Source organism: Anomalospiza imberbis, unplaced genomic scaffold, assembly GCF_031753505.1.
Source record: "Anomalospiza imberbis isolate Cuckoo-Finch-1a 21T00152 unplaced genomic scaffold, ASM3175350v1 scaffold_61, whole genome shotgun sequence".
NCBI lineage: Eukaryota > Metazoa > Chordata > Aves > Passeriformes > Viduidae > Anomalospiza > Anomalospiza imberbis.
This window is the reverse complement of record NW_027100224.1, coordinates 556,386-569,233: the sequence shown is the minus strand read 5'-3', so window position 1 is coordinate 569,233 and position 12,848 is coordinate 556,386. Positions and strand designations below refer to the sequence as shown.

Sequence of the window (12,848 nt, the reverse complement as noted above, 5' to 3'; positions counted from 1 at the left end):
CCTCGCTGGCACCCTCGTTCTCATCGTTACCTTCAGCCTTAAGTTTATTCTTAATCTTCATCCTCCTCCTCGCTAGCACCCTCGTTCTCGTTACCTTCAGCCTTAAGTTTATTCTTATCTTCATCCTCACCCTCATTGTCATTGTTCTCGCCCTTGTCCTCATTGTCACCTTCATCTTCATTCCCATCCTTATCTTCATCCTCATCCCAAACCTCATCCTCACCCTCCCCCTCACCCTCGTTCTCATCCTTACCTTCAGCCTTAAGGTTATTCTTATCTTCATCCTCCTCCTCGCTGGCACCCTCGTTCTCATCCTCATCGTTACCTTCAGCCTTTACTTTATTCTTATCTTCATCCTCATCCTCACCCTCCTTCTCTTCCTTGTTCTCATCCTCATCGTTACCTTCAGCCTCATCCTTATCTTCATCATCATTCTCATCATCGTCCTCCTCCTCGCTGGCACCCTCGTTCTCATCGTTACCTTCAGCCTTAAGATTGTTCTTATCTTCATCCTTGTCATTATCTTCATCCTCATCCTCGTTGTCACTCTCATCTCCATTCTCACCTTCATCTTCATCCTCATCCTCATCATCACCCTCGTTCTCATCGTTATCTTCAGCCTTAAACTTATTCTTATCTTCACCCTCATCCTCCTCATTATCTTCATTCTCATCCTCATCATTACTCAATTTTCATTCTCACCTTCATCTTCATCCCCATTCTCATTCTCACCCTCCTCCTCATCCTCGTTCTCATCCTCATCATTACCTTCAGCCTTAACCTTATCCTTCATCCTCATCGTTATCTTCATCCTCGTCCTCATTGTCTCTCTCATCCCCATTCTCGCCTTCATCTTCATCCCCATCCTCATCCTCATTGCCACTCTCATCCTCGCCCTCATCCTCACCCTCATCCTCATCCTCACCCTCATCCTCATCCTCATCCTCCCGTTGTTCCTCCCTGCCTCGCCATGAGATTTTTGGGAGTTGTGCTCATGCTGAGAGCTGGGATCCTGCAGGGATCACCCGGGATCAAAAACTCCAGATCCCAACTCCCAGATCCCAACCCCCAACCCCCAAACCCCAGATCCCAAATCCCAACCCCCAAACCCCATTTCCAAACCCCAAATCCCAGACCCCAGCCCCACATCCCAACCCCCAAACCCAGATCCCAAACCCCAACCCCCAAATCCCAGATCCCAACCCCCAAATCCCAACCCCCAGGTCCTAAACCCCAACCCCCAAATCCCAGATCCCAAACCCCATTTCCAAAGCCCAAACCCCAGACCCCAAACCCCATTTCCAACCCCCAGATCCCAACCCCCATTCCCAGCCCCCAACCCCCATTCCCAACCCCCAAATCCCAACCCCCATACCCCATTTCCAACCCCCAAATCCCAACCCCCAATCCCCATTCCCAACCCCCAATCCCCATTCCCAACCCCCAACCCCCATTCCCACCCCCAACCCCCATTCCAACCCCCAACCCCCATTCCCAACCCCCAACCCCCATTTCCCAACCCCCAACCCCCATTCCCAACCCCCAAATCCCATTCCCAACCCCCAACCCCCAAATCCCAACCCCCAAACCCCATTCCCAACCCCCAAACCCCATTCCCAACCCCCAACCCCCATTTCCAACCCCAACCCCCATTCCCAACCCCCAACCCCCATTCCCAACCCCCAACCCCCATTTCCAACCCCAACCCCCATTCCCAACCCCAACCCCAGCCGCTTCCCCCCGGAATTCCCGTTTGCCGCTCTCCCAGGCGCTGAACCGTGGCAAGGGGCTGCTCCCGGAGCCCAACCTCCTCCAGATCCTGGGCAGCCTCGGGAACCCCGCGTCGCTCCAGCTCCTGCTCAACCCCCTGCTCCCCGGCGCCCTGGGCGCCAAGCAGGGTAAGCCGGGAATCCCGCCAAAAAAACCGGCAGCTCTCGGGAATTTCCGCGTCACCGGAGCTTCCCCCTCCTCCTGTTCCCAGCAGGAATTTTGGAGCTGCTCCCTCCCTTCCCCTGGTGCCCAACCCGGCGCTTTCCACGGCTCTGCTCCAGCTGGCTCTGCACAGCCAGGCCCAGGTAGGCTGCAATTCCCGGATTTCTCCTGGAATTTTGCTCTTTCTTTCCACCCGGCGTTTCCATGGATTTTTTTTTTTTTTCACGGATAATTTCTTCCCGGGGGGTTTCTTTTTTTTTTTTTTTTTTTTTTTTTTGGAGGGACAATCTCACTTTTCAGGGCGTTTTCCTCCCTTTCTCCTTCCAGAAACCGGGAATTCTGGGCGATTCCCCGCTGAGCTCGCTGGCCCAGCCCCCCGGGAAGCTCCTGGGGGAGATTCCCTCAGGTAAAGCCGGAATTCCGGCGCACCTGGAGGCTCACCTGAGGGGTTTTCCCCTCTGGGTGTGGATTTGGGGGGAGGAAAATCCGGATTTCGGGGGCAAAGGGGAATTTGAGGGGAGGACAATTCGGATTTGGGGGGGGGAAAGAGGGATTTGGGCAGGAAAAGCCAGATTTGGGTGGGAAAAGGGAAATCCAGGTGGGGAAAAGGGGATTTTGGGGGGGAAAGGGGGATTTGGGTGGGAAAAGCTGGATTTGGGTGGGAAAAGGGAAATCCCAGTGGGAAAAGGGGGATTTGGGTGGTAAAAGTCAGATTTGGGTGGGAAAAGGGAAATCCGGGTGGGAAAAGGGGGATTTGGGTGGGAAAAGGGGGATTTGGGTGGGAAAAGGGGGATTTGGGCAGGAAAAGCCGGATATTGGGCAGGAAAAAGCCGGATTTGGGTGGGAAAAGGGAAATCCCGGTGGGAAAAGGGGATTTGGGTGGGAAAGGGGGGGATTTGGGTGGGCAGGAGGGGGGATTTGGGCGGGCAGGAAGGGGGATTTGGGCAGGAAAAGCCGGATTTGGGCAGGAAAAGCCGGATTTGGGTGGGAAAAGGGAAATCTGGGTGGGAAAAGGGGGATTTGGGCTGGCAGGAAGGGGGATTTGGGCAGGAAAAGCCGGATTTGGGTAGGAAAAGCCGGATTTGGGGTGGGAAAAGGGAAATCTGGGTGGGAAAAGGGGGATTTGGGTGGGAAAGGGGGGATTTGGGTGGGAAAGGGGGGATTTGGGCAGGAAAAGCCGGATTTGGGTGGGAAAAGGGGGATTTGGGTGGGAAAGGGGGGATTTGGGCGGGCAGGAAGGGGGATTTGGGCAGAAAAGCCGGATTTGGGCAGGAAAAGCCGGATTTGGGCAGGAAAAGCCGGATTTGGGTGGGAAAAGGGAAATCCGGGTGGGAAAAGAGGCATTCTGCTGTGTCCCCCAAGCCCACTTGTTTTTCCCCCTGTCTTGAGCGCTTCTCCCGGTTTTTCTCCCCTTTTCCTCCCCGCTCCCACCTCCCCCAGACGCTTTCATTTTTTGGGGAGCTGCTGCCAGCTCCGGCTGGGAGCCCTGTCCCAAATCCATGCCCCTTTTCCAGGTGCTCCCGTGCCCCGGGGACATGGCCCAGGCCCGCGGGAAGTCCCCGGTCCTGGCCTCGTTCCTGGCGCAGGAGAAGGCGGCGCTGGGACCCCCCGGGGACCCCCCCGGGCCTCGGGGCCGTCCCCAAAACCCATCCCCAAATCCCAGCAGGGCGAGAGCGGAGCCCCCACGGTGAGCATCCCCCAGCCCCAAATCCCAGCGTGGGACCCCCAAAAAAATCCGGGGTGGGATCCCCAAAAATCAGGAGTGAGACCCCAAAATTCTGGGATGGGACTTTCAATAACCATGGGATGGGCTTCACCCCCAAATTCCGGGGTGAGACCCCCAAATTACAGCGTGGGACCCCCCAAAAATCCGGGGTGGGATCCCCAATAAATCAGGAGTGAGACCCCAAAATTCTGGGATGGGACTTTCAATAACCATGGGCTGGGCTTTACCCCCAAATTCTGGGGTGGTTCCACCTGGGACCCCCCAAAAATCCAGTGTGGGATCCCCAAAAATCAGGGGTGGGACCCCAAAATTCTGGGATGGGACCTCCAGTAACAATGGGATGGGCTTTACCCCCAAATTCCGGGGTGGGACCCCCAAAAATCGGGGTTGGGGCCCCCAAAATTTCCACCTGGGACCCCCAAAAATTCGGGTTGGAACCCCAAAATTCTGGGATGGGACTTTCAATAACAATGGGATGGGTTTTACCCCCAAATTCTGGGTTGGGACCCCAAAATTCACCTGGGACCCCCAAAAATCCAGGGCGGGACCCCCAAAATTCTGTGATGTGACCCCCAAACCTGGGAGCTTCGTGATCCCCGTGGAGCCCCCAGATGCCCCCAAACCCCCTCGGGGACACCCCTGAGCCCCCCAAAATCTCTCCCCCAGGTCTCTCTCCTGGGGGAGCCCCCCAAAGATTTGAGGATCCCCCTCAATCCCTACCTGAACCTGCAGAGCCTCCTGCCCACGCCCGGCCTGGCAGTGAGTCCCAGGAAAATTCCCTTTTATTTTCCAGAAATTTCCTTTTTATTTTTTTTTTTTGGCTGGATTTCTCTCTTTTTAACCAGTCCCAGCTTTTTTTTTTTTTAATTTTAATTTTTATTCTTCTTTTCAGGAAAGGGTTTAAGGTGAAACCCGGAGTTTTGGGGACCCCCCCCCGCCCGACGCCTTCGCCGTGGAGTTCCCGGTGAGGGGGGAATTTTTGGGTTGGAATTGGGAGATTCTGGGGAGGTTCAGATTCGGGATAAAAACCCCCAAATCCCTGAATTTCCTGGGAATTGGAGACCCTTGCTTTTTTCCCAGGAAACGAGGGGAAAAAAACACTCCCCAAACCTCCATTTTTGATGGGAATTGGAGGGAAAAACACCCCAAAATCCTGGTTTTCCTGGGAATGGGAGAAATTCATGGGAATTAAAAGAAAAACTCCCCCCAAACTCCTCATTTTTCCTGGGAATCTGGGGGGAATTTGAGGTTTAAACCCCCCGATTTTTTCCTGGCCAGGATTTGGGCTCCCGGATTTTCCCCCAGCCCCGCGACCCACGCCGGATCCATCCTGGGGGGCTTCGGCACGGCAGGCACAAGGTTAAAACCCCTTTTTTTTTTTTTTTTATTTGGGGGATGGAAATTTGGCATTTTGGGCAGTTTTTTGGGGGGGTTTGCAGCTGCCTGTGCTCCCCTTGCAGGTCTCCTCCTCCTCGGGGTTGGACAGGGGGGGTTTGGGACCCCCAGTGCCCCCCTTTTTCTCAGGATCCCCCAGTTCCTACTTCACCAGCGGCCTCCAGGCCGGGCTCAAGCAGAGCCACCTCAGCAAGGTGAGACCCCTCCCCAAATTCTGCAGGGCCCCCCTGCCCTTTTTCCCTTCAATCCCCAAAAAATCTGTGAAAATCCCTCAAAATCCCTTAAAATCTCCTTGAAATCCCATCAAAATCACATAAAATCCCTTCCGTTTTAATGGTTTCAACCCCAGACCTTCTTTTTTCCTGTAAAGTCCCTTAGAATTTCTTAAAATTCCTTAAAATCCACTTAAAATCCCTAAAAAATCCTTAGAATCTCCTTAAAACCTTTTTAAAACCCTCTAAAATCCCTTCAGGATCCCTTTAAATCCCTTAAAAACCCCTAAAATCCCTTCAAGATCCCTTTAAAACCCCTTCAAACCCCCTAAAACCCTAAAAATTCCTTACAAACTCCTTAAAATCCCTAAGAATTCATCAAAATCTCTTTAAAACCCCTTCAAACTCCCTAAAATCCCTTCAAGATCGCCATAAAACCCCTTAAAACCTCCTAAAACCCCTTCAAATCCCTCAAAATCTCCTTAAAACCCTTTAAAACCCCTTAAAATCCCTTTAAACCCCTTTAAAAAACCCCCAAAAAAGCCCCTAAAATCCTTCCAAGATCCCCTTAAAACCCCCTTCAAACCCCCTAAAACCCCTTCAAAACCCCCAAAAATCCCCCCAAATCTCCCTAAAACCCCTTCAAACCCCCCAAAATCCCCCAAATCTCCTAAAACCCCTTTAAATCCCATTCAACCCCAAAAATCCCTCCAAATCTCCCTAAAACCCCTTTAAACCCCCTTCAAACCCCAAAAATCCCTCCAAATCTCCCTAAAACTCCTTTAAACCCCCTTCAAACCCCCAAAAATCCCTCCAAATCTCCCTAAAACCCCCTTTAAACCCCCAAAAATCCCCCGAAAATCCCTCCAAATCTCCCTTAAACCCCTTTAAACCCCCTTCAAGCCCCCTAAAACCCCTCCAAGCCCCCTAAAACCCCTCCAAAACTCCCTAAAACCCCTTCAACACCCCAAAAATCCCCTAAAAATCCCTCCAAATCTTCCTAAAACCCCTTCAAACCCCAAAAATCCCCTAAAAATCCCTTCAAATCTCCCTAAAACCCCTTTAAACCCCCTTCACACCCCCAAAAATTCCTCTTTTTCCCCAAAAATTCCTCTTTTCCCCAAAAATTCCTCTTTTTCCCCAAAAATTCCTCTTTTTCCCCCCAAAATTCCTCTTTTTCCCCCCAAAATTCCTCTTTTTTCCCCCGTTTCCCCCCCAGGCCGCCGCCATCCCCCCGAGCTCCGACTCCATCCTCACCTTGGCACCCCCAGCCACTCGCCCCAAGGTACCAGACCCCAAAAAAAAACCCCAAAAACCCCCCGAAAGGCCCCGAAATGACCCCAAATTGTGTTTTGCAGACGCCCCTGGGTGGGGCACAAGAGGGGCCTTCTCCACCTGCTGCCGTCGCCGGAGCCCAGCCCCGAGGGCTCCTACGTGGGCCAGCACTCCCAGGGCCTGGGGGGGCCACTACGCCGACTCCTACCTGAAGAGGAAAAGGATATTTTAGTGGGGAAAAGCTCCCAAAAAATGCTAAAAAAAAAAAAAATCCCCAAAAAAAACCAAACAAAAAAAACCAACCCCGAGGAAACCCCAAAAAATCCACCAAAAACCCATAAAAGCGCAAAAAACAGCGAAAAAAACCCCAAAAAAATCAGCCCAAAGAACCCCGAGGAAACCCCAAAAAATCCACCAAAAAACCCCATAAAAGCGCAAAAAACAGCGAAAAAACCCCCAAAAAATCAGCCCAAAGAAGCCCGAAGAAACCCCAAAAAATCCACCATAAAACCGCAAAAAACAGCGAAAAAAAACCCAAAAAATCAGCCCAAAGAACCCCGAGGAAACCCCAAAAAATCCACCAAAAAACCCCATAAAAGCGCAAAAAACAGCGAAAAAACCCCCAAAAAATCAGCCCAAAGAAGCCCGAAGAAACCCCAAAAAATCCACCAAAAAACCCCATAAAAGCGCAAAAAACAGCGAAAAAAAACCCCAAAAATCAGCCCAAAGAAGCCCGAGCAAACCCCAAAAAATCCACCAAAAAACCCCATAAAAACCGCAAAAAAAAAAACCCAAATCGCCCCAAAAAAATCCACCAAAAAAAATCGAAAAACCCATAAAACTGCAAAGGAAAGCAAAAAAAACCCCAAAAAAATCAGCCCAAAGAAACCCCAAAAAATCCACCAAAAAAACCTGAAAAAACCCATGAAACCTCAAAAAAAGAGCAAAAAAGCCCCCAAAAAATCAGCCCAAAGAAGCCCCAGAAAAATCCACCAAAAAACCCGAAGAAACCCCATAAAACCGTGAAAATATCCCCCCAAAAACCCCAGAAAAATCCCAAAAAAACTCGAAAAAAAACCCAAAAAATTCCCAAAAAAACCCCACGATCTGTAAATCCTCTCCCAACCCTGCGTTTATTTTCAGCACGATTTTATTTTTCTTATTTTTCGTTTTTTATTCCCTTTTTTAGGCCTTTTTTGGCCTTTTTTTGGGCTTTTTTTGGGTTTTTTTGGGTTTTTTTGGGTTTTTTTGGCCTTTTTTGGCCTTTTTTGGCCTTTTTTTGGGCTTTTTTGGGGTTTTTTGGGTTTTTTTGGGTTTTTTTGGCCTTTTTTGCCTTTTTTTGGTTTTTTTGGCCTTTTTTGGGGTTTTTTTTTGGGTTTTTTTGGGTTTTTTGATGCGATTTTTAGGATTTTCGGGTTCCTGACGCCCCTTGCAGCATTTGGGGCCAATGCCCTCAATTTTGGGGTATTTTTTTTTCTCTTTCCCCGCCTCCCCCTGCCCAGAGCAGCCCTGGAGCCCCCCAAAAAACGCTCCCTGCCTTAACTGCTGCTCTGGGGGGGACCCCAAAATTTCAGGGATCCCCCAACCTTTTCCTGGGGGGGATTCCCCGTTTTCCCCATTTTTTAGGGTTTCCCCCTTCTTTTTTTGGGTTTTTTTCCTCTTTTTGGGTTTTTTTCCTCTTTTTGGGGGTTTTTTCCTCTTTTTTGGGGTTGTTTCTCCCTTTTTTTTGGGGATTTTATTTCTTTTTTGGGGTTTTTTTCCTCTTTTTTGGGGGTTTTCCTCTTTTTTCTTTGGTTTTTTTCCTCTTTTTTTGGGGTTTCCCCCTTCTTTTTTGGGTTTTTTCCTCTTTTTTGGGGGTTTCCCTCTTTTTTTTTAGGGTTTTTCCCTCTTTTTTTTGTGTTTTCCCCCCTTTTTTTAGGGTTTCCTCTTTTTTTTGGGGTTTTTCCCTCTTTTTTGGGGGGGTTTCCCACTTTTTTTTGGGGGGGTTTTCCCACTTTTTTGGGGGGTTTTTTCCCCTTTTTAAGGGGGGTTTTCTCCCCCCTTTTTTTGGGGTTTCCTCTTTTTTTGGGGGTTTTTTCCTCTTTTTTTGGGGATTTTCCTCTTTTTTTAAGGGTTTTTCCCTCTTTTTCTGGGGGGTTTCTCCTCTTTTTTGGGGTTTTCTTTCTCTTTTTGGGGGTTTTCCTCTTTTGTTTTAGGGTTTTTCCCTCTTTTTTTGGGGATTTTCCTCATTTTTGGGGGGGTTTCCTCTTTTTCTGGGGGGTTTCTCCCCTTTTTTTGGGTTTTTTCCTCTTTTTTGGGGGGGTTCTCCCTTTTTTTGGGGTTTTCCCCTCTTTTTTGGGGGGTTTTTTCCTCTTTTTTGGGGGGTTTTTTCCTCTTTTTTTAAGGGTTTTTCCCTCTTTTTCTGGAGGGTTTCTCCTCTTTTTTGGGGGGTTTTCCTCTTTTATGGGGTTTTTTTCCTCTTTTTCTAGGGTTTTTCCCTCTTTTTTTGGGGGGGTTTTTCCCCCTTTTTTGGGGGGGTTTCCTTTTTTTTAGGGTTTTTCCTCTTTTTTGGGGGGTTTTCCCTCTTTTTGGGGGTTTTCCCTATTTTTTTGGGGCCTTTCCTCCTTTTTGGGGTTTCCTTTTTTTAGGGGTTCTCCTTTTTTTGGGGTTTCCTTTTTTTGGGGTTTCCTTTTCTTTGGGGTTCCCCCTTTTTTTGGGGTTTCCGTTTTTTAGGGTTCTCCCTTTTTTTGGTGTTTCCTTTTTTTGGGGTTTCCTTTTTTTGGGGTTTCCTTTTTCTTTGGGGTTCCCCCTTTTTTTGGGGTTTCCTTTTCTTTGGGGTTCTCCCTTTTTTTTGGGGTCCAATCCCTCTCTTTAAACATTTCACAGGCTGTTTGTATATTTTTATTTTTTTGGCTGGGTTTTATTTTGCGTTTCCCCCCCTTTTTTAACAGCTGCAGCCGCTGCCGTTTTCCGCTCCTTTTCTTTTGGTTTTTTTTGGGGTAAAATCGGCCTTTTTATTCAACGCTGCTTCTTGTTTTTAATCCGCCTCATCTTCCTCCTCCCTCCTTGGTTTTTGTCTCTCTTTTGGGGGCGTTTCCCAGATTTGAGTTCTTTGCCCTGGTTTTTTCTGTCTGGTTTTGCTGTAAGGGGGGGGTCCGGGGGTTGGGGGGCTGTGTCCCCCCCCTGCCCCCCCAAAAATAAACTTCTATTTATAGCTCTACTCCCCCCCCCCCCATTTTTTGGGGGTCATTCCACTGTCGTTTCCTTATTTCTGCTGCGTCCTCACGCTGGGGGGGGAGCCCCTTTAAGCCCCCTCCCCATTTTGGGCTGATCCTGTGTCCCCAAACTGCGGCAGGGACCCCCCCCAAAAAAACCCCCCCAGACCCCAAAAATCCCAAAAAATCACCCCTGACCCCCCCCCAAACACCACCCGCAGCCCCTCCCCCATCAGAGGGGCGCCCTCCTCGTGCCAGACCCCCCTAAACTCCCCCCGGACCCCCCAAATCCCAAAAATTCCCCCATTTCCCCCAAATTCCCCCATTTCCCCCCAGATTTCCCCCCAAATCCCCCCCATTTCCCCCCAGATTTCCCCCATTTCCCCAAAATTCCCAAATTTCCGCCCAAATTTCCCCCATTGCCCCCCAAAATTCCCAAATTTCCCCCAAAATTCCCCCATTTCCCCCAAATTTCCACAATTACACCCCAGATTTCCCCCATTTCCCCCCAAATTTCCCCCATTTCCCCCAAAATTCCCCCATTTCCCCCCAAATTTTCATTTCACCCCAAAATTCCCCAATTTTCCCCCAAATTTCCCATTTCCCCCAAAATTTCCCCCCAAAATTCCCCCATTTCCCCAATTTCCCCCAAATGTCCCCCATTGCCCCCCAAATGTCCCAAATTTTCCCCAAATTTCCCCCATTTCCCCCCCCAATTTCCCCCATTTCCCCCAAATTTCCCCCATTGCCCCCCAAAATTACCCATTTTCCCCGAAAATTCCCCAATTTCCCCCCAAATTCCCCCAAAAAATTCCCAATTTCCCCCCAAATTCCATTTCCCCCCAAAATTTCCCCCCATTTCCCCCCAAATTTCCCCATTTCCCCCCAAAATTCCCCCATTTCCCCCAAATTTCCCCCATTTCCCCCCGAATTTTCCGAATTTCCCCCCAAATTCCCCCATTTCCCCCCAAATTTTCCCCCATTTTTCCCAAATTTCCCCCATTTCCCCCCAAATTTCCCCCATTTTTCCCAAATTTCCCCCGGTTTCGCGGCCGGCCCGGAGGACCCAGCGCAGGCCCCGCCCACTCCCGGCTCTGGCCCCGCCCCCGGGGGCGGTCACGTGGTGCCGGTCACGTGGCGCCCCAGTATGGCGGCGCCCATGGCTGCGGCGAGCGGCGGCTCCGTGACGCGGCGGCTGCTCCGGGGCGTCTCCCGCAGCCTCAGCGGCGGCGGCGCCGCGGCCGAGGAGCCCGAGGCCGCCGTGTGAGTACCGGGGGCGCCCTCCCGGGGCGGCGGCGCCGGAACGGAGCCGAGTGCCGGTTGCTGAGCCCGGTGCCGTGTGCCCCCCCCACCTTTCCCAGGGTTAACGTCGTGTTCGTGGACCGGGAGGGACGGCAGGTGCCGGTGCGCGGCAGAGTCGGCGACAACGTGCTGCACCTGGCGCAGCGGCACGGGCTGGAGCTGGAGGGTCGGCAGCGGGAACGGGAGCGGTACTGGGAACGGGACCGGGACCGGGAACGCGGTTGGGACCGGGGAGCGGGGCTGGGAACGGAACCTGGGGGAAGAGCGCTCGGGGTTCCGGGTGGCTCCCGGTACTGACAGAGGGGTCCCGCGGCGGTTCCGGTGCTGCCGGCGGGGGGGTCTCGGTGCTGACAGCGCTTCCGGGGGGTGTCCCGGTGTTACCGGGGCGTTCCCGGGGCCGTCCCGGTGCTAACCGGCGCTCCCGGCTCTCCGCAGGCGCCTGCGAGGCCTCGCTGGCCTGCTCCACCTGCCACGTTTACATCAGTGAGCCCCACCTGGGGCGGCTCCCGGCGCCGGACGGAGCGGTAAGGGCCCCCCCAAACCCCCCCGGGGACAGCCCCCGAGCCCTCCGGGAGCCCCGGTGAGCCCCGGTGAGCCCCGGTGAGCGCGGCCGTGCCCGCAGGGAGGAGGACCTGCTGGACCAGGCGCCGCTGCTGCGGGAGAACTCGCGCCTGGGCTGCCAGGTGCGGCTGAGCCCCCGCGCTGGAGGGGGCGCGCATCGCCCTGCCCCGCCTCAGCCCGCAACTTCTACGTGGACGGGCACGTCCCCAAACCCCACTGACTGCGGGGGACCCCAACCCCGGGGGACCACCCCAAACCGGGGGGGGACACCCCCCAAACCCGGGGGGACACCCCCAAACCCCACTGACCCCCTGAGGAAACCCCCAAACCCCACTGACTGCGGGGGACCCCAACCCCGGGGGACACCCCCCAAACCGGGGAGACACCCCCAAACCGGGGGGACCACCCCCAAACCCACTGAACCCCTGTTGGCACCCCCAAACCCCCACTGACTGCGGGGGACCCCAACCCCGGGGGGACACCCCCCAAACCCCACTGACCCCTTGTTGGCACCCCCAAACCCCACAGAGAGCAGGGGACCCCAACCCCTAGGGACACCCCCAAACCGGGGGGACACCTCCAAACCCCGCTGACCCCCTGGAGGAACCCTCGAACCACTGGGAACACCCCCAAACCCCACGGAGAGCGGGGGACCCCAAACCCTGCTGAGAGTGGGGGACCCCAACCCCTGGGGGTGCCTCCAAACACGAGGGGGACACCCCCAAACCCCACTGACCACCTGGAGGAACCCCCGAACCCCTGGGAACACCCCCAAACCCCACGGATAGTGGGGAACCCCAAACCCCACGGAGAGCGGGGACCCCAAACCCTGGGGGCACCCCCAGGCTTTAGGGGGATACCCCCAAACCCCACTGACCCCCTGGGGGACACCCCCAAACCCCACCGAGCCCCAGGGACACCCCCAAACCCCACTGACCCCCCTGGGGACACCCCCAAACCCCACCGGGCCCCTCAGGGCACCCCTGAACCCCCCCAGGACCCTCCAGGGAAGGGCCCCCCCCCCCCCCCCAGAAATCAATTCCTTGCCCCCTCCCTCCGCCAAGGTCCCCCTCACATTTGGGGCCACGTCCCCAAAGTGCCCCCCAGGACCCCCCAGGAGGGTGGGGGTCCAGTCCCTTCCCCCCCCCCCCCCCAAAAAAAAAAATTCCCGGGGTTCTGGACTGGGGATAACGAGCGTTGGCTCATTAATGAGTGACTAATTATGAGCAACTAATTGGGCTGCCTTGGGCA

The 12,848-nt window shown here is 53.4% G+C and overlaps 1 protein-coding gene across 1 annotated transcript; it reads left to right on the top strand.

Annotated features, from left to right (window-relative positions):
* Positions 1 to 10,867: 10,867 nt before the first annotated feature.
* On the top strand, positions 10,868 to 11,620 carry LOC137467382 (ferredoxin-2, mitochondrial-like). The gene is made up of 3 exons (XM_068178886.1): positions 10,868 to 10,997; positions 11,096 to 11,202; positions 11,472 to 11,620. Exons 1-3 carry the CDS (start codon positions 10,882 to 10,884, stop codon positions 11,618 to 11,620), a joined length of 372 nt encoding a protein of 123 aa, XP_068034987.1. The 5' UTR covers positions 10,868 to 10,881.
* Positions 11,621 to 12,848: the final 1,228 nt, after the last annotated feature.

Coding starts and splice junctions, on each gene's coding strand:
- LOC137467382 (XM_068178886.1), top strand. CDS start 10,882: ATGGCGGCGCCCATGGCTGCGGCGAGCGGCGGCTCCGTGACGCGGCGG. Junction 10,998..11,095: donor GAGGAGCCCGAGGCCGCCGT/GTGAGTACCGGG, acceptor CACCTTTCCCAG/GGTTAACGTCGTGTTCGTGG. Junction 11,203..11,471: donor GCACGGGCTGGAGCTGGAGG/GTCGGCAGCGGG, acceptor GGCTCTCCGCAG/GCGCCTGCGAGGCCTCGCTG.